Below are 26,813 nucleotides of genomic sequence, written 5' to 3' on the forward strand. Positions count from 1 at the left end.
GTGACAATTATTTTTCTATAGGTATTTTATTCATTATAGTTTGGCAAGCCATTACCATCAGTAGAAAAAGGCGGCTAATTTAAAAAGTGTAGGTGCAAAGGCTAGATTAATTTTATTTAGAGCGATCGGTCCCGTTTGAATACTTTTTTTGTAATGAAAATTTGATTAAGTGATTTATGTCATAAATATATGGTAGTTCTTTTTTTAATCACATACACCTCTTTAACAGTCGAACTATATACCTGAAAATCGCCAAAAAATATCTATGACTTTAGGAGGAAAAAAAAAACAGTTTAATTTTTACTTTAATGTCGTTTTACTACGGAACCACTTTGATTTTTTTTGTGTGTGATGTGTACTAGATATGAGTACACTGTATAAAAAAAAATCAAGCAAACGTAGCTCAAGGGCAGATGTTGTTTCCTTATTCAGCTACGGCCTTTGCCGCCTTTTTCTACTGACAAGATGGGTTTGGCCAAGTTATAGTAGATTTTGCGTGATACAAATAGGGTTGTTTCCAATTTTTTGAAACGCTTGTATTGCGTTTTATATTAACTGAAAGTTGCCCTAAAATTCGATTTTTATACTAAAAATTGCTTTAAATATGTTAAATTAACAAAATATAATTTGACGGATGCTTTCGCGCCCAAAACGCTCTTTGAAAATTGTGTGACGTCACAGTTTACGGTTTGACACATAACTACATACACGCGTAGAAGATACGAGCTGTCAACTGACATTTGTCATTTGTTGTTTATCGCCTAACTGTCAACAGTGTCAATCCGAGAGTTGTGACGTCAGCAGAATCTTCAAAGACGTTTCGAGTTTGGTCACGTGACGTGTGTCAAAAGATATTTTAAATTCAATATTTACAAAAATATGGTCATTACAGGTCCCCTAAAAGTAGTTTAACATGTTTTTATAATCTAAAAGAATTTATTGGGATACAATTCTAAAATTGTTGTGTTTTTAAATATTTAATGTTTTCTAAAGTCTTTCATTTGTATAGGTTGATTGTTTATTCCAAATTTGTGCAATAAAAGATGTTGATTTATAATAATAAAAAAACGGCCTGTCGCGTATTTTAATCTTGAACTCCGTATTTTCAATGTAATTTTTCCGTAAAACCGAAAATCAGATCTGGTCACCCTACTCTGAACGTACAAAAACATGGGTATTTGGGCCAACGTGGGGACTATAGCTATTTAGAGTTGCCAAGATGATTGTGACCATTTCTCTAAGCATTCTACAGCGGTATCGGTATACGGGACAGGTACACATACGGGACGCGACCCTTCAATATACGGGACGTATGGCAACCGTAACTATAGCCCAAATCCCACAGCAGTGGGACGTATATAGGTAGAAATATTGTTTATTTATTATTAGATACTAATTACACTGTTATCATATTACTTATGAATAATACCAACTTACACCGAGTAAAACAATGATCAAATTACGTACTAGGTATAAGATTGGTGGGAACTTTTATGATCTGAGGGTGTGAAAGACATCTGAGCTGTCGTTAACGAGTGAGCACATAGTATGAAATACGTCTTTTGTATAATCTATTTCTTTCATATTCTCGTAGTTTATACAAATATACACCGTGTGCCAGGACATCTGATAAATATTGGACTGTATCTTGAAACATTTTTTTTTAATGTTAATATTTGACTGAACTTGGAAGCAATCTCAGCTAAAAAGTACATAATAAAATATATACTGTATAACATCATTTTGTTAATAAATGACAAGAAGACAGGAAATAAGTTTGTGGCAAAAATTTCATTTTTGGTACAAGCTTTTATCGCTGACTGTACTTTTCTTTCTCTCTGTACTCATCGAGACAATTCTAAAAACCCCAAACATAATTAGGTTACGTTGTTTTATCACAGAGTTCCTATGGCCACCTCCTGTCTCCATCATCAAATCATCTCGATGGTACCATAATATTGCATTGTCACCCGACTTACATATGTATACAAATTTTCAGCTTCATCGGAAACCGGTAAGTGGGTCAAATTTAACTTGCAAGATTTGATTACAAACAGACAACGGTCAGGTGAAAGTAAATAAAATCTTGTTAAAAATAGTTTCACTTGACAACTATTAATAATTAATAATAATATATACGTCCCACTGCTGGGCACAGGCCTCCTCTCATGCGCGAGAAGGCTTGGGCTATAGTCCCCACGTTAGCCCAATCCGGATTAGGGACTTCACATACATCTTTGAATTTCTTAGCAGATGTACTCATATGCACGTTTCCTCACGAATCACGATGTTTTCCCTTCACCGAAAAGCTAGTGATAAATATATACAGGTATATTCTGCATCGCTAAAAATCATGTCTGTGAAGTTGGCATATCAAAGTCTAGCAGATCACGTTTTTATTGGAGTTCTATTAGCATGCAGCATAGTTCTAGAGTTCCTGATACTTTATATCAATAGTTCTGGCGTTTATATCATAAAAACAAATACTATGGATTTTTACCAAGTGATATGCTAACTTTACACACTAGCATATCATTTAGTTACAAATGGAATAAAAAAAATTGTATTGCCTTGTCACGTGATAACAAACAGTTCCTGACACAAAAAAGACATCTCTGAGACCATTCTTTACAATTATTAATTATTTTTTAATACAATGATATGCTAACTTCACACGTGTTATGCTGATGTCATTTAACAAGGCACAGACATTATATTTGGTTTCAAACGATAGCTCTTGCTCTATTATTCGTAGAACTCAGGAGTTCTCGGAGTTCTCGGTCCTAAGTCAAGCGAGGGAGCTAGAAAAAACTTAACTTTAATAATATTCAATTTAACAAAATTCATATGAAATAAAGAAAAATATATTTAAAAGTTCTAGGTATTATTTGGAAATTTATAAATAAAAATAACAGAATATATTTTAAATTTTATTAAAATAATATAACATGTTGAAACATCATTTTTTGCGGTATAACGTCGCATCGTTGTTATACGTAGTTCCAAGTTTCTAATTAGTGATTTGGCACAACTTTCATAATTAAAAAAAACAATATCCACTCGATAACACTAAAGACAGAATAAAGCAGTAACACTAACAGTACTAACACAGATGAAAATAGGATGAATTATACAAGTTTATAACTTTTATTAAATATTCATTCAACTCAAATTACACTTGTTGCGGCACGATTGTGTAGAGGAAAGGGCCACTTCTCCACACAAACGTAGCTCCCATTTTTCTCTCTCGATATTGACATTGAAAAATATTTTTTGTTTACTTTTTTCGATTATTTAAAAAACTAGGTGCGAAAAACAGATTTCTTAAAAAATGTTTAATAGAAGCATTAAACACTAATTATAATAAATATTTCGAATAAGGTCAAACGTTCGAGTTAGGAACACCGAACTGCGCTCCAGAACTGGTATCATAGATGTTGGTGTTAAGGCCGCTAAGCTTAAGTGGGGTTGGGCAGGACACGTCTGCCGTATGCACCCGGATCGGTGGGCCAAATTGGCTACCGAATGGACACCGCAGATTAGCCGGGGCAGAGGCAGACCAAAAAAGAGATGGCGGGATGACCGTGATGAGTGGCGGAAAAAAGGGGAGGCCTTTGCCCAACAGTGGGACACAAAATAGGCTATTAAAAAAAAGGTCAAACGTAGGAGCATAGCTGTGGTTTATATACAAAAAATTGTGTCAAATATTTTCAATAATGTTAACAACCAGAGAGGAAAATGAGGACAATGTATAAGGCGTTTTCGTCTCAAGTCGCACAAACCTAGGCGCCGCCATACAATCGAAATTACGCTCTCATTTTAAAACTACATTCTGAAATAACACGAACAATACAGTAAAATGTATAAAAGTTTGTGAAAAATAACTTTTATAATCGTTCCCGCAACGATATTTGAACGTGAAATTATTAACCAATAAAAAATCAACCAGCACTCAAATAAAAACAACTTAATAATAAAAAAAAAAACAATACTAAACTTAAACGTAGGCCTCGTATGCTTTTACTCACTACAGTGTGGCCCAAAATACGTTAACATAATAATTATTAGAATTATTTTTCTTACTTGACTTGTGTTTTTTTTACACAATGTCACTAATAAGAGAAACAACAATAATTTAACTAAAAAAACGTATTACTTTTGAATTAACCAATTCCTTCCTTTTAATATTTAAAACGCACACACTTGTTAAAATTATTAACATTGTGCCGCGAAAAAATATATGTCGACGTATTTCTGGACCTCCTTGTATACATGAAATTTCCATCCACAGTTAAATCACTATTTTAATCTACTAAAGAATCAACCAAGGGGTCCATTAATTACATCACACAAATTTCTTGATTTTTTGACCTCTCCCCTCCTCCATGTCACACTTGGTCACGATTTGCAAGCTTCCCCCCTGGTGTGACGTCACATTTTTGACACGAATCGGCAATACTAATTAGATATTATTAATTTAATTAAAAAAAAATAAAATAAAAGAAATATATGTGACAATCCTTATTAAAAGGGACCTTAAGGCGGTCGCTGCTAACGTAAGGTCCCTTTTAATTTGGATTGTTACTATTAGTAATTTTATAACACAAAACCAATTAGGAAAGAAAATTACACGTATAATCATTTTTGGTACAAGCTTTTATCGCTGACTGTACTTTTCTTTCTACAGGCAACTAATACTCATCGAGACAATTCTAAAAACCCCAAACACAATTAAGTTGCGTTGTTCCTATCCTTCAGCCACCTCCTATCTCCATCATCAGATCAACTCTATGGCACCATATTCTTACATTGTCACCCGACTATGCAAATATTCATCTTTATCGGTAACCGGGAAGTGGGTCAAATATAACTTGCAAGATTTGACCCGTACATACATAGGTCATGTAATGCGCGGAAACGAACACCACATGACGAGACGAGTGATGGATATATATATTTTTTTTATTATATTATAAGACATTATTACACAAATTGACTAAGCCCCACAGTAAGCTCAAGAAGGCTTGTGTTGTGGGTACTCAGACAACGATATATATAATATATAAAATAAATATGTATAAATACTTAAATACATAGAAAACACCCAAGACTCAGGAACAAATATCCGTGCTCATCACACAAATAAATGCCCTTACCAGGATTTGAACCCGGGACCATCGGCTTCATAGGCAGGGTCACTACCAACTAGGCCAGACTGGTCGTCAAAATATATGGATATAGACGAGGGCAAGAGAGGCAGAGGCCACCCGCCAACCAACTGGACTAGAACGTCTAGAACCATCTCCAAGGACATGACGGAGCTAGGCCTAACGCCAGCAATGACTAAAGATCGCGACAAGTGGCGATCATGTATCAGGAGGGCCGACCCCAAATCGGGAATGCGCCAGGAGAATGATGATGATACATAGGTACATTGCATGTTAATAGAAAGCTTGTAAAAACGATTTTCGTCACAAGAACTCATAATTTAAATGTAAATAATAAACGGTTACCGTTGTAGGTAAAGTGACGTCACAAACCCCCCCGATCCCCTCCCCCGGAAACGTGTGACGTAATTAATGGATGACCCACAATAGCATTGGTCTTCTCCACTCCGCTGAATTACTAGTTACAACCATGCTGTTAGATTCAGACCAAAGTAAGTTAGCAGCGATTTCGATAGCCCAGTCTGTGCAAGTGTTAAGTAACCGTCATAATTCCATATAACACTTAGTGTCTGGGCTACCAAAATTGCTGCCAACTTATCTTGGCCTGACTTTACATGGTTCCCGTACGTCTCCTCCCATCTCCTCCATGATTCAATCAAGTGAGCTTTAAGAAATTATAATATTCTATACAATACCTTTTTCATCATCACATATATAGTTCGCGTCATTCACGAAGACGCGCAGGTTTGTCAAATCTATCCTTTAATAACATGACAATGAGAGTCAAGGTAGGCGTCTGCGTGAAAGACACGATCTATGGAAACTTTATTCTAACAAACAACTATTTCTGCAAAATACAGCCATATGTATTAAATAACATATTTACATTAAATGTAAATGTAAAAACAATAAGCATAGAAAACATTATGAGACAGAAGTATCTCTTTACTCATTCATATAAAACTTACCTAGTTAATCCTTAATCTAAGCCATCTTCGCTTTTGAAATTGGAACTTTTTATTAATATAACTCTCAAATTGAATTTGTACAGTCACAGCGTAAACATTTTATAAATGTTTTAAACATATTTACCCCAAATACTTGTTTAAAAATATTTATTTATCTCGGTTTATGAGTACAGTCACGCTCCTTGATTCATGACTCATTTAGGGATCTAGCTAAATTGGACATTATAGCGTAACTATAGATAACCAATTAAGCTAGGACCCTAAATGACTCAATGTTTGAAAAAAAAAACAACGCAATTTTACTCAAGAAATAATAAAGTACTTTTTCAGGATTTTAACCAAATCCATCTTATTAGGGAACACAGTATTAACTAAAACCATTTACTCAAACCCGTAAATGTACTCAAGCCATACTGAGTACCTTTACTATGGGACCAAGCACGAAATATCGAAAAAAAAATTACTATCCCATAGAAAATATCAACGTCATACCAGCCAAAATGTACGAAATAGCCTAATATTATTTCGTTGTTTCGGGGTTCGTCCCATAGTACTCAGTATGGCCTAAATATTTACGGATCTGAGTAAATAGTTTTAGTTAATAAACAAACCGTTAATGTGCTTTAAAGGAAAAATATTTCAAAATGTCAATACTATTAAAAAAAAAATTAACATTGTTATGCGATTGGACCTATTCTGTCTTAAATAAACGGATTTATTATTATTACTAATACAAGTAGTAATACAAGGTTTGTACGTACAAAATATCTATGTTTCAAACATTATTGTCGTACAGTCTCAAAGGAACATTTCAATTATGCACTTTGATAACATACTATGTTCTTAATACCTAGAAAAGCGATATCATTTAAGCTTAGATCTGTAAACAACAGTACTTTTGTCCGTTAACAATACTTACTTGATGCACAGACATTTTAAATATACACCGTGTTTTATTGACTTCCGGTATTTCAAGGGTGCATTCCTGAGCTTTTATTTACAATCTTTCTCAAAGACACCGCTATTCTAATTAACTCAATTAAATAATTTATTATCTTATAAGGATCTTATGAGAGTATACACTTGCCTTAGCGCCTGTTTACATATTGATTACTGTTTAGTACTAGTTTATACATTTGCTACTAAACGTACTTACTATCTCGGACGATCGATGTTCGAAATGACATTGATATGTCACAGTTTTCAATTGTTTGATTAAATGCTATATGCAACATTAAAAACTTTTTACATAAATATTAAGTTTTTTTTTTAATTAACTATGCCATTTAGTTTCTTTAAACGTACTTACCCATACCCTGAAGTTAACGGAATTAAAAAAACACGGTGTATATTAAAATGGGTCACTCACGTATTTTAAGTCAAATGTAGCTCGACTTAACTGCGACTTAAAATACATTAGCGACAGTTTTAATATATTTAATATATCACACTACACCTATCGTCAAATGTTTCAAACAACTACATAAGCTTTCTTAAACGCAATGCGATATTCCTTACTCACATTTCAGGCTAATCTACAATAATGCTGACTTTAAATCAAACATACTTATTTAAAGTTATTAGAGTACAGACAAGGAATTAATTTTCAGTACCATTTAATACCTTGTCACAGTAACATTAGTATGAGGGATCTAGCGACTTTCATATTGTATGTCACTGTGACAAAGTACAAAATGGTACAGCCATTAAATTATTTGACTGTAAATTTAAGCTAACTGCACCGACTGGTCAAGCTACAACCATATATGTACTTCAAAGTCCTCTAAAAATATGGCATCGAATAGTGGCGCCAATGATTTAACAAAAACAGATTCACTCGTAGGTAATGAAATAAATATGAACATATAATTATAAAGTTATACATATATGATATTATTGTAGTGGCGTTGGCACATTTTGTCGGCGCAGATTTAGCTGGAATGACTCTTCTATAAATAGGCAAAACAAAACGAAAAGTTAAATGCACTCAATACGTTCTAAAACGTCTCTGGTTTGGAACTTCACTCTATTATTGGGACCAGCAAGGTCCAGTCCCACAGCTAGGCGGGCTGCGGTCGCCGCGTGTGTGTCCTCATGTGGCGCGTGATCATATCTCGGCGGCACGCCGCGTACGGGCACGCCGAGCACTTGTAGGGCTTCTCTCCTGTATGTGTCCTATGATGCGTCGCCAGATGATCAGACCTGGAGAACACTTGGCCGCAAGCAGGACAAGTGTAAGGCTTATGCCCGGTGTGGAGTCGAGCGTGGCGCGTCAGCATGTCCGAGCGTGCGAAGCGACGTTCGCAAATTTCGCACTCATACGCACGCTCGCTCTCCGGCACTCTATTCCGATGTCTGGACGCTACGTGCTTCGCTAATCGGTCGTGTACTGTGAACGTCTGCCCGCAAGCGTCGCAAGAATAAGCTGGAGGCGATTTGGATTTAACTGATAAGTCTAGAGGTACATCTTCGGGCATCTTCTCCCACTGCGGGTAGTGGTTGTTGTTCTGTAGCTGGATGGAGAGCTTGTCGAGGAGACGGGAGAGGCGCCGCCGCTTGTGCAGGTGGCGCGGGCTGCGCGGAGCTTCACTCACGCTGGTGGTGCACATGTTGGCTGCTAGAGCATCTGGGGTGAACGCTGTCCAGCCTGCGGGCAAAAGACAATAGAATGAGCATCGAGTCTTTCCAGATGGGGAATCGATGGCTGGGTTTGTTTCCTGACGGCCTATATCCTATAGAAAATGCCAAACGAAACTTTAATAATGCAAGGAAATGAACATGCAACTTTTCGTTGCATCTGTTATCTTAGGTACTGCCCGTGTCGAAATTCTTTTCGTTGTCTTGTTTTGGATTTGGACGACTTTGTCACGCTTGTATTTCTGTATTTTATCAAATAAATACAAAAGACGAGTGCTATTGCATGTCTTTTTAGCTGTCATTTACCATGAGAAATATTAAAAACTAAATTTCATCTCAAACAAAAAGCTACACTCCGTCATATTTATTGGGGACAAAAAGTAAGAACGAAAAGAATTAAGACTCAGGTACCTACTTTTACAGGACTAAGTAGTTTAAATTAGTCTATGCTCAAACTTGGTGCGATTGTATTAAGTAAAGGGCCCCGTGAAAACGTGATCATTTGGACCCTTATTTTCTTTTCGTGGAAATTATGATCTGAAACTATTGTAAAACCGTAACCATAGTAAGACCGATTTCAAAAACTTTTCAAGATAAGTACCTAATAGGAAAAAAATACTTAAGTACTGCTTGTATAACAACGAATGAATTATTCATTAATTTCTACATCTTTGAATATCAATGCTTCGCATCAGTCGGTGTCAGCAGACAGGTACGAATCTTGTATTATGTTCAACCATATCGATATTATTATGATACAATGAATTTAATGTTAATTGATGTAGATTCTTATTAGAACTATTAAGGATAGCTCACGCTAAAACAGGCCGGGTCCGGCCCGAGGCATCCAGCACTTCGTTTCTCATGATGAGTGATGATCGGTGATCCCCTGATGCTTTCTATAGAAAACGAAGAGTCGGACGCCTCGGCCCGGACCGTTCTAGAGTGGGTCATCATTTAATATACCTACTAACAAGGAAAGGTACCCAACTATCCGGTTCCGATTTGATTTATATTATATGTTATAGAGTAGTCCAAAATAACGGACAAGTATTTTTTTTTAGCTGCCCAAACTCAACCTATTGGGAGAAATTGTCCTCCAAAGTACTAAAAAATTGCTAAATCTTCTAACTCCTATGTTTTCCTAAAAACACCCGTCTTTATGTGTATCTTTAGCGATAAGATATTATAAAACTTCGAATGTCGATTTTTTTAGGAAAAAATGAGTTTCAGCCGATATAACAAAACACGTGCTCATTATTTTTTCCTGCTCTCAAACATATACTCAAACCAGCCATTAACTAACAAGTTGCTTGAGCATCACTTTCTATATTAGTTAGAAGATTTAGTAATTTTTTAGTACTTTGGAGGACAATTTCTCCCAATAGGTTGAGTTTGGGCAGCTAAAAAAAAACGCAGCTAATAAATCAAATCGGAACAGGACAGTTGGGTACCTTTCCTCGTTAGTACTAAGTCACGGCCACTCTTTGCCCTTTGCATATCAACGAAAAAATAAGGATCAAAGTCAAATGGCGTTCTGAAAGTTTTAATCATGTGTCGAAAGATGGCAGTAAATTTACTGTGGCTACAAAATTTTCTTTGACACTCAACCTCTATTTCAAATTATCTTTGGTCAGGGTAATGCTTGTCGTACAATATGCTTCAAGTTTTCTTTTTAGAAAGGATATAATAAATAAATAAATATTATAGGACATTATTACACAAATTGACTGAGTCCCACAGTAAGCTCAATAAGGCTTGTGTTGAGGGTACTTTAGACAACGATATATATAATAAGTATATAAATATTTATAAATACTTAAATACATAGAAAACACCCATGACTCAGGAACAAATATCCATGCTCATCACACAAATACATACCCTTACCAGGATTTGAACCGGGACCATCAGCTTCGTAGGCAGGGTCACTACCCACTAGGCCAAACCGGTCGTCAAAATATTAAACTTCTTTTTATAAAGCTCATGAAAATAACGTTTCACGGTAAATACGTAGGTTGTTCAGGAATATTTCCGTATAGCATGCAAATAACCACAAAAAACACAATAGTTTTTTCTGCCACGAGATAGATGTCGCCAAATTCGGCAGGTGTACTTTTTGCACTATTTACCGAACAAACACATGATTACATTGCACCTTTTCGGTGCCCGTTGCTATCCTAAGCTTCTCATTGGTTAATTTTATGGACCAATCGGATGCCAAAGATCCCCCTTGGGTTATGAGGCGTGGGACATTTTTTTCTTTGACTCAGGTAAGGAGGGGTCTGCTTTGTAATAAATGTTACTATGGGTCTCCTGCGGAGGGTTTACACAAAGGATAATGTCATTTCAAACATTTTTGATCCGGTTTGGTACATAAAAGCGACTAAGAAGCTAGGATTCAGCCCTAAGTTCCTGTTTGGCATTGAGTCCTCGTAGACATTTTTTTTAAAGGCGCGCGCTTTTGTGGGGGATTTTTGACCATGACTAATGTGAATGTTTTTCTGTATCTTTTATAATTTGAATTTAAATCCAGTTTTCATAGTGTAGTCAAATGCCTATGATTTTACCCAACTACAGCAAAGATTAAAGGAAGGGTTGGGACTTTCGATTTTATTTTAGCAGTTATACCTACTTTAACTTCTTGTCTGTGTTGGTACTATAAGTATCTTGAAGTTTTTCAGTCAATTATTTTGCACTTTTTTAGGGTTCCGTAGCCAAATGGCAAAAAACGGGACCCTTATAGATTCGTCATGTCCGTCTGTCTGTCCGATTATGTTTTGAGAACGATTTTTTCCGCACTATACAGAATTACCAAAATTCGAAGCTTAAATTTTTGACCATACCACACAACAATGATCCATTATAACTCAAGATATGTTATAGGCCTTCCAAAATTGAAGCGCTTACCTTGTGACATATCGTACAAGTCGCCTTTAGTTGCCTGGGTACGCGAGAAATGTGCACGTGCTTACGAGCTCACTCTCACCGAAAGAGACAAAAAAAGACAAGCTCCTGTTTAACAACGAGTATGACAATGAATGAGAAAATTAATGAAACTAACACATTTCTTCGTAGGTTTACTCTCAAGTTCTTACTCTCAAGATATTCGTTTTTATTTAAATACAAAGTAGGCTGATCTAACAATCTAATCTTTTGAACCCGGGTATGTCCTTAAACTACGTCCACAAGAGAGGTATGGGCATTGTGAATGTCATCTCGCTCTGTGTGGTAGGGCACAGCACAGCGGATGTCATTCCAGATCTACAGCAGAGCCCAACTGGGGAAGTACCTCCACCTTACAGAAAATCGCAGCCAAATAACACTAGACCCTACTCATAGTGTTGTGTTCCTGCCGGTGAGTAAGGTTGCCAGAGCTCAACGAGGGTGGGAGGGGGTTAGGGTCAGCAACGCGCATGTAACTCCTGGAGTTGCAGGCGTACATAGGCTACGGATACTGCTTACCATCAGGCAGGCCGTATGCTTGTTTGCCACCGACGTAGTATAAAAAAAATCTAAACCACAGAAAGGGCAATTTTTACTCACTCTCTTCTTAATTTTGGTTAAATAAATCGAATTTTACCGCCTGATTTCTATAACATTTATTTTTAATTTACATTTATTATACAATAAATGACCCTGGGGCTGGGGACCAGGAGACCATTGTATTTTCAGAGAGCTGGCGAAGCGTCTCATTGATGCTACGGGTGACCAGAGGGCTGGTTCTTTCCTTGCCCAGCGAATTGGCATCGCCATACAGCGCGGTAATGCCACCAGCCTTCTGGGCACCCTACCATCGGGCGACGAGCTAGCCCCCGTTTTTTATTTGTAAATATATGTAATTAGATATGTTTCTTTACTTTACTTATATTCTTTTTTGTATTTTATGCGTTTTAATAAGTTAGTTTAGATATATTATTCTGTAAACTACTTGTCGATAATTATTAAATAAAATGTTTTATTATACATAGGAAAATATTCACGAAACTTACAATGATAAGTATTCTTATGTTAAAATTAATATTATTTCGCCATTTTTTTTTATTAAAACCTAATAATATTTTGATTAAATAAAATAACAATAAATAAGCATATACGCTGCAAAAACATCAAACGCCGATCGAAGGCGCAACGCTACCAATTAGAAATTATTAACAAGTACCTAATGATGGTTATTTCTATGTTTATCGTAAGTCTTAATCTTAAGTTAGGTCATTTATAATATGAATATAAACGTAAAATACAAAAATACGTACACTTATTAATTGTTTTGTTAATTATGAATCGATACCATGTTACACATTGTATGATTTAATAAATAAATTATATTTGTCGTCTAAGGCCCAACACCGACCCACCAAAGTTCGCTAAATTCGGGCATCTGCCTCTTTTACTCCAATTAAGGCGTAATTAGGGTGACAGAGATAGTTGCTCAAAATTTACCAACTTTGATTTTCCGGGTGTGTAGTGTTGCCCAGGACGCCTACATACGTACGAATTTACAAGTGTGACAGAGAGGCAACACGTCGAACGTGGTTCGCGGTAGGCCCTCTGAGTCTGAACAAGATTTCCGTACTACACTAAAACCAAGATAACTCTGCAGCGATTTTTATACCACAGACGTGGAAGTGTTATTTAAACGTCATAATTTCATAAAAGTTTGACGTTTAAAATGACAAAAATTGCTGTAGAATGTTCTTGGTCCGACCATGGAGATAAAATGATAAGTCCGTGGGTCCGACTCATTCCCTATTTTTGCATAACTATGACAAGGCCAAAAGGTGACAGGGGGTGAGGGGTTGATGTTATGGCCCAGAAAACCACCTACTACATACTTAGAATTTCTAAGTCTTCTTCTTTATACTTCTTTCGTATAATTATCGGTTGAATATGCAAGAGTGATAGAGATGCAAGATTTTAGCGGTAGGCCCTCTTCTGTATAGCACAAAAGTTTGTGTCGTTATGTGATTTGAAATACATTGCGGCATTTGGTCGATCGATTGACTTAATTTTTCCTAGTTAGCCAGCAATTATTTAAAATGAGATTACCTACCTTTGTTGTAGAAGCTTTAATACTGTTTACCCGATTTTGATGAGTATAGGGTGTAATTCGAAATCCCGTACAAGGATTCGTTTTTCAAACGTTTTAGGTAACTAAGTGTTGGATATATGCACAACATAACCTGGTTATATGCATTACTTTTCACATAACGCTTTAACATAATAAAGTCTTGCTAATCTGTAATAGGTACTTGTAATGTAGAACCATTCAACTTAAGCTTTGCACCGTATTCAATTCAAGCGTGTTTAATAATAAACAAACTTCAACTTAAAGATGCACGTCAGATTGGCGAAAGGAATCCTCATCCACACTTTACAAACAACTATTTCACGACCAAAAAAACTTAAAACTCACTTCAAAACAGCGTTTCCCACGAAAATACTCCTAGTTGCAACTTCACGTTCAGAAGTGAGTGGATAAGGTCGTCAGGTCGCAAGACCGGTACCGCCGCCCCCGCGCACGCGGCCCCCTACTAGCAGCACGTCTGCCCCGAGCGACGGTCGGGACGCAACTGATGCAGCTGCACCTGTGTCGCGTGCGCGGGAGTGGAAATAGGCGAGAGTGAATGCGGTTTTTTTTTATAGCCAGTCAAGAGTGACCCTTTGTTTCGAAGTAATTATGTGTGGTCTGAGAGCGCTTTTGTACTGGCTACGGTTTAATTTTGCTTGCGTTCGGCAAGTGATTTTGATTTACAGTTTATACTTACTTAAGTCCCTGGACGACGATGGTGCGAAAAAAAATGTGATGGTTGTGTGAGCGATAGAGGCGCCGCGTAGTGGGAAAAGTTAATTAACAGCTAACATACGAAAGTGGGCCCACGCTAAATCACCTTTTCATACAAACTTAGCCATCTTTTTCGTCTCTGGATATTCAACATTATTATTATTATTTTATTTAATTTGTTTAGGATCACCAAACCAAAACGGAAAAAGGCTTATTGTATGTCAGTTAGTATTTACAATCAATTGCATGATGACTTTACCAATTGCCACTTAACTTATTTAAATCTAGACTAAAATAAAGCGGCCAAGTGCGAGTCGGACTCGCCCATGACGGGTTTCGTACCATATATGACGTATTAAAAAAACTACTTACTAGATCTCGTTCAAACCAATTTGCGGTAGAAGTTTGCATGGTAATGTATATCATATATTTTTTTTAGATTTTTCATTCTATTATTTTAGAAGTTACAGGGGGGGGACACATTTTTTTCACTTTGGAAGTGTCTCTGGCGCAAACTATTCAATTTAGAAAAAAATTATATTAGGAAGCTAAATATCATTTTTGAAGACCTATCCATAGATACCCCACACGTATGGGTTTGATGAAAAAAGATTTTTTGAGTTTCAGTTCTAAGTATGGGGAACCCCCAAGATTTATTGTTTTTTTTTTTTTCTATTTTTGTGTAAAAATCTTAATGCGGTTCATAGAATACATCTACTTACCAAGTTTGAACAGTATAGCTCTTATAGTTTCGGAAAAAAAGTGGCTGTGACATAATCGGACAGACAGACGGACATGACGAATCTATAAGGGTTCCGTTTTTTGCCATTTGGCTACGGAACCCTAAAAATGGCTCATACAAGAATGCTTCTACTCTATTAATAATTATTTTGATTTTTATAAGTCGTGATTTTAATATTTAATTTTTAATATAAACATCTTAATAATGAGTAATAATTAAGTGTGACAGGGAGGCAACCCGTCGAACGTGGTTCGCGGTAGGCCCTCTGTTCTGACAGAATGGTAACTACGGAACCCTAACGGAGCATAACCCGACAGGCATGTCAGATTTTTGTTGTTGTTATTCGGTCCCGCCTGCTAAGCCCATAATAATTAGCATAGTTTCTTAGAAGAAATTATGTACTAAATGATAATACGTGGGTGGTACTGAAAGTTTCTGGAATGAGCCATTTAGAGGTCACGCAATGAAAATGTTTATTTGTTGAAAATATAACTTATATTGCCTATTCTTAGATACAATTTGTTGGGTGATGATTTGTATTTTAGGAATGTTGTTTGAAAATGATGTCAGGGATTTTTTAAATATTTTAAGATTGCAGGAACTTTCCAGATCTAGAGCAGAGCCCAACTGGGGAGGTACCTCCACCTTACAGAAAACAGCAGCCAAATAACAATAGACCCTACTCATAATGTTGTGTTCCTGCCGGTGAGTAAGGTTGCCAGAGCTCAACGAGGGGGGGCGGGTTTAGGCCCTAAACCCTAAACTTTAGGGTCGGCAACGCGCATGTAACTCCTCTGGAGTGGCAGGCGTACATAGGCTACGGAGACTGCTTACCATCAGGCGGGCCGTATGCTTGTTTGCCACCGACGTAGTATTAAAAAAAAGCGGCCAAGTGCGAGTCGGACTCGCGCATGAAGGGTTCCGTACAATTTAAGACGTATTAAAAAAAATCTTCTTATAAGATCTTGTTCAACATTTTCCCACTTTGGACACACATTTTACCACTTTGGAAGTGTCTCTCGCGCAAACTATTCAGTTTAGAAAAAAATGATATTAGGAACCTAAATATCATTTTTGAAGACCTATTCATAGATACCCCACACGTATATGTTTAATGAAAAAAAATTTTTTAAAATTTTATGACGTATTAAAAAAAAACTACTTACTAGATCTCGTTCAAACCAATTTTCGGTGGAAGTTTCCATGGTAATGTATATTATATATTTTTTTTAGATTTTTCATTCTGTTATTTTAGAAGTTACAGGGGGGGGGACACACTTTTTTTCACTTTGGAAGGTTCTCTCGCGCAAACTATTCAGTTTAGAAAAAAATGATATTAGAAACCTTAATATCATTTTTGAAGACCTATCCACAGATACCCCACACGTATGGGTATGATGAAATATTTTTTTTTTTTTTAATTTCATGACGTATTAAAAAAAAACTACTTACTAGATCTCGTTCAAACCAATTTTCGGTGGAAGTTTACATGGCAATGTATATCATATATTTTTTTTAGATTTTTCATTCTGTTATTTTAGAAGTTACAGGGGGGGGGGACACACTTTTTTTTCACTTTGGAAGGTTCTCTCGCGCAAACTATTTAGTTTAGAAAAAAATGATATTAGAAATCTTAATATCATTTTTGAAGACCTATCCATAGATACCCCACACGTATGGGTATGATGAAAAAAAATTTTTTTTTTTAATTTCATGACGTATTAAAAAAAAACTACTTACTAGATCTCGTTCAAACCAATTTTCGGTGGAAGTTTACATGGCAATGTATATCATATATTTTCTTTAGATTTTTCATTCTGTTATTTTAGAAGTTACGGGGGGGGGGGACACACATTTTACCACTTTGGAAGTGTCTCTCGCGCAAACTATTCATTTTAGAAAAAAATGATATTAGAAACCTCAATATCATTTTTGAAGACCTATCCATAGATACCCCACACGTATGGGTTTGATGAAAAGAGATTTTTTGAGTTTCAGTTCTAAGTATGGGGAACCCCCAAAATTTATTGTTTTTTTTCTATTTTTGTGTGAAAATCTTAATGCGGTTCGTAGAATAAGTACATCCACTTACTAAGTTTGAACAGTACAGCTCTTATAGTTTCGGAAAAAAGTGGCTGTGACAGAATCGGACAGACAGACGGACATGACGAATCTATAAGGGTTCCGTTTTTTGCCATTTGGCTACGGAACCCTAAAAATGCTACCGTAGATGACCCATTATGGCTTATAACTGCCATAAAATTGTATGACCTTTTTTAAAAATATATGGGAGAGCGAGCTTAGACAAAAACATAAAAAAACAAAGCGGCCAAGTGCGAGTCGGACTCGCCCATGAAGGGTCCGTACCATTTAGGACGTATAATAAAAACTACTTACTAGATCTCGTTCAAACCAATTTTCGGTGGAAGTTTGCATGGTAATGTATATTATATTTTTTTTTTAGTTTTATCATTCTGTTATTTTAGAAGTTACGGGGGGGGGGGGGGGGGGGACACATCTGTTATAGTACATTACTACAGAGGCCGGGACGAAAGGGGTTGCTGGCCGAAGACATATAGACGGATAGGTCTGAGGCGGGCAACCCCATATTTCCCGCCGAGGTGGATAGTGCTTTTCTCAAACATGCAATGAAATAAACAAAGTTTTATTTTGAAAGATTTTTTTTTTATACGCATAGTGGCAGAATGTCATAGTGAACCAGAAAGCAAATGTTGCTTAGTTTTTTATAACTGAATGTCATGATGCCTGTGCCACAAATGTATTTGGAATGGAAATTAAAAAAGAGGACTTTCCCGGCCTAGGCCTGCTAGATTTGTACGAAATTCCATTAACGACCTCTTATCCTAGCCGCACCTGAAACGTCATACTTCGCAGCATTATTATATTTCATTGCATGTTTGAGAAAATGATTTTATGAATTATACGGAGTGATAAATTATGAATTATACGGAGTGATAAATTATGAATTATACGGAGTGATAAATTATGAATTATACGGAGTGATAAATTATGAATTATACGGAGTGATGTGCGTGCCTTGAAAGTCTTGAAACCCTCTTGAAACTGGCTACGTTCGTGGTACTCTCGAGCCCCAGAGGGTGAGCTCCCGAGGGCTCCCGATCTCAATCGGCTTACTTTGATATAAGGAACCACTGTGCCAAGTTTCATGCTTCATTCAAGGAAAGTAAAGGTTCTGCATTCATACTAACGATTTTGGAATCTTTCTCTTGCTCAGGAGGCCTACCGCGAAAATCGAAGTTCGTCAATTGCGGGCATTTTTCTCTGTCATGCTAATTACGTCTTAGTAAGAGTAAAAGAGAAAGATCCCCGCAATTTGCGAATTTCGATTTTCCCGGTAGGCCCCCTGGTATCAATATTAGCATGAGCGGTTAAACAACAACTTTGCCCCCTTGTAAAACAAATAACTATCTTTACAGTACATATGGTGCTACTTTACCACACTAGTGCGAAAATTAGCATATTACGTTGCTGTATCGAACATTTAAAGGGCCATATGTACTGTAAAACGTTGTACGAGACATGAAATGCAAACTACCCTTTTTCTGCGAATAAATTATTTTTTGTTTTATAATGCCAGGGTTTTAAGCTTTTAAGTGACCTGGTTGACCGTAACCATGACAGCGATAAGAAAGGTTGATCGACCACCTACAGTTACTTAACTCCAGACTAATAAATTGATTACCTACCCACTCGCGGACGAACTGTACCGAACACAGACCAACCAGGCGGTTTTCTGTGGTGCCGAACGCACCGAAACGGAGGGTTTGGATTTGCTCTGGTTTCAGCCGTTACCGAACCTTTAGCCAAAATATTTTTATGTCGAAACCTGTAACGGGAATTCGGTCGGACACTACCGTAAATACAACCGTTCCAAGATAAATAAATGTTAATACTGGTACTTTCTTGGATTCGACCTCCCTTAGACTGGCGACTGGTTTCCGACTCAGGGTTTCGGTATGTACGCCAAAAAACCGGGCAAGTGCGAGTCGGACTCGCGCACGAAGGGTTCCGTACCATTATTTATAAAAACGGCAAAAAAAATATGTTCATTCTGTTTTTAGTATTTGTTGTTATAGCGGCAACAGAAATACATCTGTGAAAATTTCAACTGTCTAGCTATCACGGTTCATGAGATACTGCCTGGTGACAGACGGACGGACGGACGGACGGCGGAGTCTTAGAAATAGGGTCCAGTTTGGGTACGGAACCCTAAAAAATACAAGGACCTGACAGTATAAAAATTTAAACTTCTTTAACTTCCAAAAAGGTTCAAAATAAGGGTACCATTCGATACCTTACATTCTATCCATACAAAGATAATATTGCAACTATACCGAGTGTTAATTATCACCAATAATTTGGCTGAATATATAAGTCATAAGCCAAAATGTATGAAACAGGGATTTTTTTTCAGGTTTTGGTCTCGTAGTAAAAGTTGCTCAGTATGACTAGGGCTGCCATCCGTCCGGGTTTTTTCCGGATTTGTCCTAGTTTGGAGGCCGCCCGGGGGGGGGGGGGGGGTGTCAAGAAGTGTCCTTTTCATGAAGCACATTAAAACTACATGTAAAATTAAAGGTGTTGTTTTTTAAAAATATTATTTTCGGACTCGTCCGGGGAAAAAATGCGATTTATGTCCGGGTTTTTTTTTAATCTTTGTCCGGGTTTGGCTAAATTCGAGATGGCAGCCCTAAGTATGACCTATTTAATCACCTATACATAAACGCAAAATTTCACCAACAATATCGCAATTTTCCTGTGTTCCATACTTCAAGATGGGCTCTCAGTGACCGTGACGTCACGTTCACTTATCGTTTTGTTGGGAGCGTTTCGCGTGAAGTGACTGTCGGACTTTGACTATAATTTCTGACTTTTGTATTGCTTTAATGCAATGGGATAGACATTTGATCCTAAAAACCTGTTCGATTGATAGCATTAATCTTATACCTTTAAACGAGCAATTCTTGTATATATATATATATATATATATTTTTTTTTTTTTTTTTCCGGGATCTCGGAAACGGCTATAACGATTTTCCTGAAATTTGGTATATGGGGGTTTTTGGGGGTAAACAATTGATCTAGATTAGTCATATGTTTGGGAAAACGCGTGTTTTCGAGTTTTCATGCGTTTTTCTTACGAGGCAGAATATGGTCGCTAATTTCGTGTTGCCGGCCACTGTCCGTCTGGTCCAGCGGGTTAAGACGCGGACTGCTAAACGAGTGTTACGGGTTCGAATCTCGCCCGGTGACTAACTTTTTTTTTTTTATATGTTCAAGTTTATATATAATTTTTTAATTTTTATTGTTTTAGACAAGTTTAATTTAGTAAAAAATGTAGTTAAGATTATCACCTATACACCACCATATTACAATAAATAGTTATAACCGAGCTAAGCTCGGTCGCCCAGGTACTAAATAAATAAATGTCATCTATCCTATACAGCGGAGAGGCACAACCAAGGCAGCGCAGTCCAATTCAAAATCCATTTTTCAAAATCGGTTAGGAACTAGAAATCGTGTTGTCAGAACATCTGCCTACGACCTAGTTTAAGTCGTCACATTTAAAACGACGCATTTCCTATTCGAATTCGTTGTACTTAAGACTTTGTAGAACTGGCGAGATATTATGCGGCTTGCAAAATGAATAACTTATTCAAATCTTTGTGACAGAGGCAACGGGATAGCATTTTTAAAGTAAGTACTTTAAGGAAAGGTCTAGAAATATAAAACCTATTTCAAATAGGCTATTTGTGTCGTTTCCGAGCAAAAACTTCCACTTATAGTCTATTTTTTTATCCCATAGGGCCGATTTAGACGGCACGCGAACTTAGTTACATTGCGGACTATTGAGGTTACAATTAATTCGGCGACCGATCAAATACCGCAATGTAATGAAACTCGCATGCGAGTTCTCGCAGCGTGGAAATGAGCCCTATATAGACTAAAATAACCCGGACCCGGACCCGGGTACGTCCTTAAACTACGTCCACAAGAGAGGTATGGGCATTGTGAATGTCATCTCGCTCTGTGTGGTAGGGCACAGCACAGCGGATGTCATTCCAGATCTAGAGCAGAGCCCAACTGGGGAAGTACCTCCACCTTACAGAAAATCGCAGCCAAATAACACTAGACCCTACTCATAGTGTTGTGTTCCTGCCGGTGAGTAAGGTTGCAAGAGCTCAACGAGGGATGGGAGGGGGTTAGGGTCGGCAACGCGCATGTAACTCCTCTGGAGTTGCAGGCGTACATAGGCTACGGATACTGCTTACCATCAGGCGGGCCGTATGCTTGTTTGCCACCGACGTAGTATATTAAAAAAAAAATGACATTTCATGTGTTGCTGGTTTTTTACGTCTTATACATAGTGATGTGCTACAACCGGTACTAACCGAAAATAAATTATTGGGAGTTACTTATATAGGCATGTAACACCATTTTGAAGCATTTAGAAAGTTTGTATCCAGGTCTAAACACAATATTTCTAATATTTAAAAGCGATTTTATTGTAAGATTAACAGTCACCTCAAAGCTCATAATGCAATTTTTAAATGTTTGAATGGATTAGTAGTGAGTAGATTTTATTTATTATTTACTTCCTATCATGTAGTGAGTAGATTTCATTAATTGTTTATTTTGAATCTAAAATCATTTTAATATACATCGGTTATTCACAAACCGAAATCAAAGATTTGTTTTAAGCTGGTCACATTGTTTCTGCGTTTGACATTTGTGGTTGTCATTTTAGTCTACGGAATAAAAGAACAGACTATAGTCGCTTGCCATAAGGACGATTTGACTGGTTATTTGTATGAATATTCAAGCAAATCTCATCCTTATGGTAAGCGACAAAGTGGGATCTTTAACTAGACTTCAACACATTTGTAGGTAAACAAGCGAAAGAATTGAAAAAGTTAACCCGACTATGGTTTATTGCAAAGTAAAAGGAAAAATTTGGGGACAGTACCCCTAGTGTAAATTTTATCGACATCATAACGTGACGAACGCGTTTGCGTTAAGTCTCATTTTGTATAGGATTTTGAGTTTCCAAAACGTCCCGCTTGGCGCGCTCTTTCTAAATCCAATACAAAATGAGACTAAACGCAAACGCGTACGTCACGTTTCAAAATCGAATTTATTTACACTAGGGGTACAGATCGGCCTAGCCCTAAACTAAGCAAAACTTGCCCTATAGGCGAAGATATACATACTTAAATTAATTACATACTTATATACATAGAAAACACCCATGACTCACGAACAAATACCCGTGCTCATCACACCACCCTTCACATGCCCTTACCGGGATTCGAACCGGGGCCCACATCGACTTCATAGCTGATACTTTGTCAGATGAGAGTTCAGATGCTATAATTAATTTATAATAAACATACATATATTTTTTTTTGCAATTTTCTATAAAGAAAAGTAGTTACTGTATGTAATTGCATGATTTCTATAGTAATCTAAATTGTATTTTATTTGTCTTATTTCATGCATGTTAATTATAAAGATGTAATGTTTTGAAAAGATGTGTCTCGCCGAGAGAGACGGGGGATTTAAATCTTCTCGGGTCAGAGGTGTAGGGTTAGAGCCGGTGTAGCTTTATTTGACGTTCATAAGCGCATTGTAATATGCCTACTTGAATAATAAACTATCTTTATCTTTATCTTTCCAAAAAAATAGTCGGCCGATTGTACCGCGGTGGAAAGACCGTCACTTGATGACATGAACATGTATAACAATTTTTTTTTCAGTCATCGCCTCCCGATTGAAGAAGAAAGAAAGAAAGAAAATACATTTATTTAACGCCACAACACATTACATTTGGAAAAAGAAGAACATACAGAGAAAGAAAAACATTGGACGCTAAAATAGTTAAAAGATGCTATTTTAAATAAATAAAAACCGTCAGCCGGTTGTATCGCGGTGGAAAGACCGTCACATCATCAACAGAGCATTAAACATATTATAGTATTTATTTAGAAATTTTATTTCGTTCAAAAGTTACGGTTTTTTGTTTAATCCTCACTGCACCCCTCTTGAAGTTTTTCTGTTTTGCCTTATGGTTGACTGGTAGAGAATGCCTAGTGGCATTAAGTCCGCCTGTTGTACTCTTTTGTATGTGCAATAAAGTTTAAAATAATAACAGAGAGTATCATAATGTCTTTGTCTACCGCTTGTACTAGCACCCAAAAGAAAGGGATGAGTATAATTTTCCTGGTTCTGACTGACTGACAAGTGTGTTTGACAGAGTATATATTTTTTTATAAATCAATTAGTCTAACAATACGTTAGATTACATATACAACAATGATATTATATAACTATACTATAGATAGGTTCTACTCGTACATAAGGAGCACAAAAATACTTCCATGTTTATTTCTATGCCTACGAACTAATCTATTATTTTTTGATTAATTTTCGCATTCCATCCATCTTTGTCATACACGTTGTTAAACATGAGCTTGTCTCTTTCGGATGAGCGGGAGCTCGTAAGCGCGTGCACATCTCTCGCTTGCCCAGGTGCGACTAAAGGCAACTTGTACAATTTGTCACAAGGTAAGCGTTTTGAAATATAAAATATAACCTATCTTTAGTTATAAATTATTGATATACAAGTAAAATATAAGTAACAGGTAAGTTAAAATATTCGGCGCCCGCGCCATTAATATTATACTATGAAACTTCATTACCCGCGAATTTGTTCGCCGCGCGAAATTTGAGTTGAGAATCGGAATGTATGGCGGTTTATTTTAATTAAAAATTAAAATGGTATTCGGCAATAGTTTAAATTTGTATTGTAAAGTAAATAAATAATAAAATAAATTTTATTGTCATTAAGAGAAGTACATTTTAGTGTGGAAGTCCCTGACTTCTGAACTAGGTAAAAACCTGTATTACAGAAGTCAGTGTCCTCTCCAAAACATAATAGTTACTATTATTAATTTATGACTTATTAAAGTACATTTACCATTTTCCTTTTTGACTTAAAGTAGATAATTAAGGCTTGTTTTAATACTAGAAAACAAATGCCATTCTAATAAGATTACAGTGCAATTTATTTTACATATATATTTTTTTGTATAGTAAAAATATTAAATTTGGTAAAAAAGGCTAGTTTCATTCACATATGGAAACTGGATTACTTATTACTGTATAATATTCCTATTATTAATATAATTTGATTTCTTAAATAGAAGAGTAATATTAAATACTATTAATAGTATTTAATATTACTCTTCTATTTAAGAAAGTAATATACCTAGGTATTTTAATTATTAGAATTAGGTTTGCCTACGTATTGGGGACCCCAATCGTTGATGACTGAATTTAACTTGATTTTTATCAGTTGTTTTATTTTTTTGTGTAATATATCAAAGTTATTTTATGGCGCTAAAACACGTTGCAGCATTTATCCAAATTATCGTGTTGGTATTCTTTCTATAATTTGCAAAGGCACGCAAAGAATAGAATAGAAAATCGTTTATTGAAAAACCATCTACAAACAGCACCACATTAGTAAAAAAAAAGATAGGAAGAAGAAAAAAAAGGAAGAAAGAAAGTCGTATTTCCACAAAATATGCGAAGTACCGCTTCAAAAAATTTTGAATTATCATTACCTATTTTTTTTTTAATATTATTATCATAATATATGTTGACATGTTACTTTGCAAGTAAAAAAAATACGCAAATATGAACGCCGCGCCGGCGCAAAAGGCCTACCCGCAAAACAGAAGAATTTATGAAGTTATTGATATTTTAAGATGATTATTTGTATTGGCATTTCTAATAATAAATAGTTGAGAATCGTAATATAAATTCATAAAGATTAGCCTAAAATAATTTATATTGTAATTTAACATTATGAAATAAATATATTTATTATAAATCATAGGACAGTTATATATTATAAACACACATTGACGAATAGCAAAACTAGATTATTTGAAACTTAAATTGCAATTTTTACGAAAAATCGCTTTCAATGAAGAAGGTATTTTATATTGTGTTAACGACTTAGTACAACATTTTTATAAACACTTATTGAAATAGGGTTATTAAAACTCGTGGGACTGTAGTAATCAATTTAAAAAAGTAAATATTTTGGCCTTTGAGAAAAATAAAAAATTTCTTAATTTTAAAGACAGTTAAAAATAATTTACACGCGCTACAGCAATTAAAAACACTAAAAGATTTTTTGCACTTATCTTTAAATCGCACTGCAATTAAATTAACATAATTAATCACTAAAATTCTCCTTAAAACCTATGCCACTGGCAAACAACATCGCAAAGTGCAAAAAAAAAAACAAAAACACTCACCGCTCACATCCATCATTTGGAAATTTCCGGCGACTGCCATCACTGCACAAAAAAAAAACTTGTGTCTATGCGCACCGGGAGATGCAGCGCGTGCGGGTTCCGAAGACGGAATGAGTACCGTTAGCTCAAATCAGAGACGTCATTGGGGTAAGAAATAATAAATAATACTTAAGCGTGGCTATCGTGAGAACGGGGGTGGCTCGCGACTACGCAGCTGCTCCAGACGCACCTATAATCGCTCCGACACACGCCTACTTGTGCGATTATTATTATGCGCCTTGAGATGGAGGATGGGATTTTTCCCGCGCATTTTGGCGTAGGTGGCTTTTCTTAAATATCAATAATTTTACCAGAGAATCTTGATAAAATGTATTAAATACTAAAATGTATTACTATTAGAATGATCAGAACATGTGGAAGTGAAAAAATAGTGACGAGAAATTTTCGACTTAAATCGTGAGTGACCCGGATTTATACATTTACTTATCCTCTAGATCCACGGAGTTTTTGTATTTAAATTGCTGAATGGTACCATAATGACAAGATTCTTAAGCAAAAAAATTAAATATTTTTTTTTTTTTTTAATTCCTCTTCACGCTTCAACCGCTGAACCAATTTGGTTAAAATTTTGTATAGAGATAGTATGAGCTTCGGGAAAGAAGATATCCCGAAAACCATCCCTTAAGGGTGTGAAAAGGGAGGTGGAAGATTGCACGGGGCATCAATAGCCGCTGAACCGATTTAGATGTAATCTACGTCTATATCTTTGACTTAGTTGAAAATTACACCAAAATTACTTAGAACCTAAACTTAAGAGGGGAGAATAGCTTTTTGAATCTAACGAAATGACGATAATTTTTCTATGAAATTGCATTTCGGGAGAATACGGTTTCCGCTAACCAAATCTTAACAAATCACTTTGATTTTGATGTCGGTCGCTTCAGCATAATATATTCGCTATGTGCACAATTGTCACGCAACCTAGCATCCGCAAATCTAGGGGATAAAAAAAAAAAAACTGTGGTTTTTTGCTCCAGCCATGGGATGTATGGCGACATTCATTTTCAAAATAACCAATATCAATGAAAAATTAAACTTAAGCAGCTCTTTGGCTTTTGTTTATGGTAAAATACCAGCGATTAAAAA

The 26,813-nt window shown here is 36.1% G+C and overlaps 1 protein-coding gene across 4 annotated transcripts; it reads right to left on the reverse strand.

Moving 5' to 3' along the window:
• Positions 1-2,917: 2,917 nt before the first annotated feature.
• Positions 2,918-26,197, reverse strand: LOC133526351 (zinc finger protein 502-like). Of its 4 annotated transcripts, none has more exons than XM_061862941.1 (2): positions 25,668-26,197; positions 2,918-8,783 (listed from the first exon to the last, which is right to left on the reverse strand). In XM_061862941.1, the coding sequence occupies exons 1-2, from the start codon at positions 25,705-25,707 to the stop codon at positions 8,197-8,199; spliced, it is 627 nt and encodes a 208-aa protein (XP_061718925.1). In that variant the 5' UTR covers positions 25,708-26,197; the 3' UTR covers positions 2,918-8,196. The 4 variants fall into 4 exon arrangements, with proteins under 4 accessions (XP_061718925.1, XP_061718948.1, XP_061718942.1 ...); XM_061862964.1 differs by lacking the exon at positions 25,668-26,197 and adding an exon at positions 14,097-15,022; XM_061862958.1 differs by lacking the exon at positions 25,668-26,197 and adding an exon at positions 14,190-15,021.
• Between the last annotated feature and the right edge of the window lie 616 nt (positions 26,198-26,813).

Source organism: Cydia pomonella, chromosome 1, assembly GCF_033807575.1.
Source record: "Cydia pomonella isolate Wapato2018A chromosome 1, ilCydPomo1, whole genome shotgun sequence".
NCBI classification, from domain to species: Eukaryota; Metazoa; Arthropoda; class Insecta; order Lepidoptera; family Tortricidae; genus Cydia; species Cydia pomonella.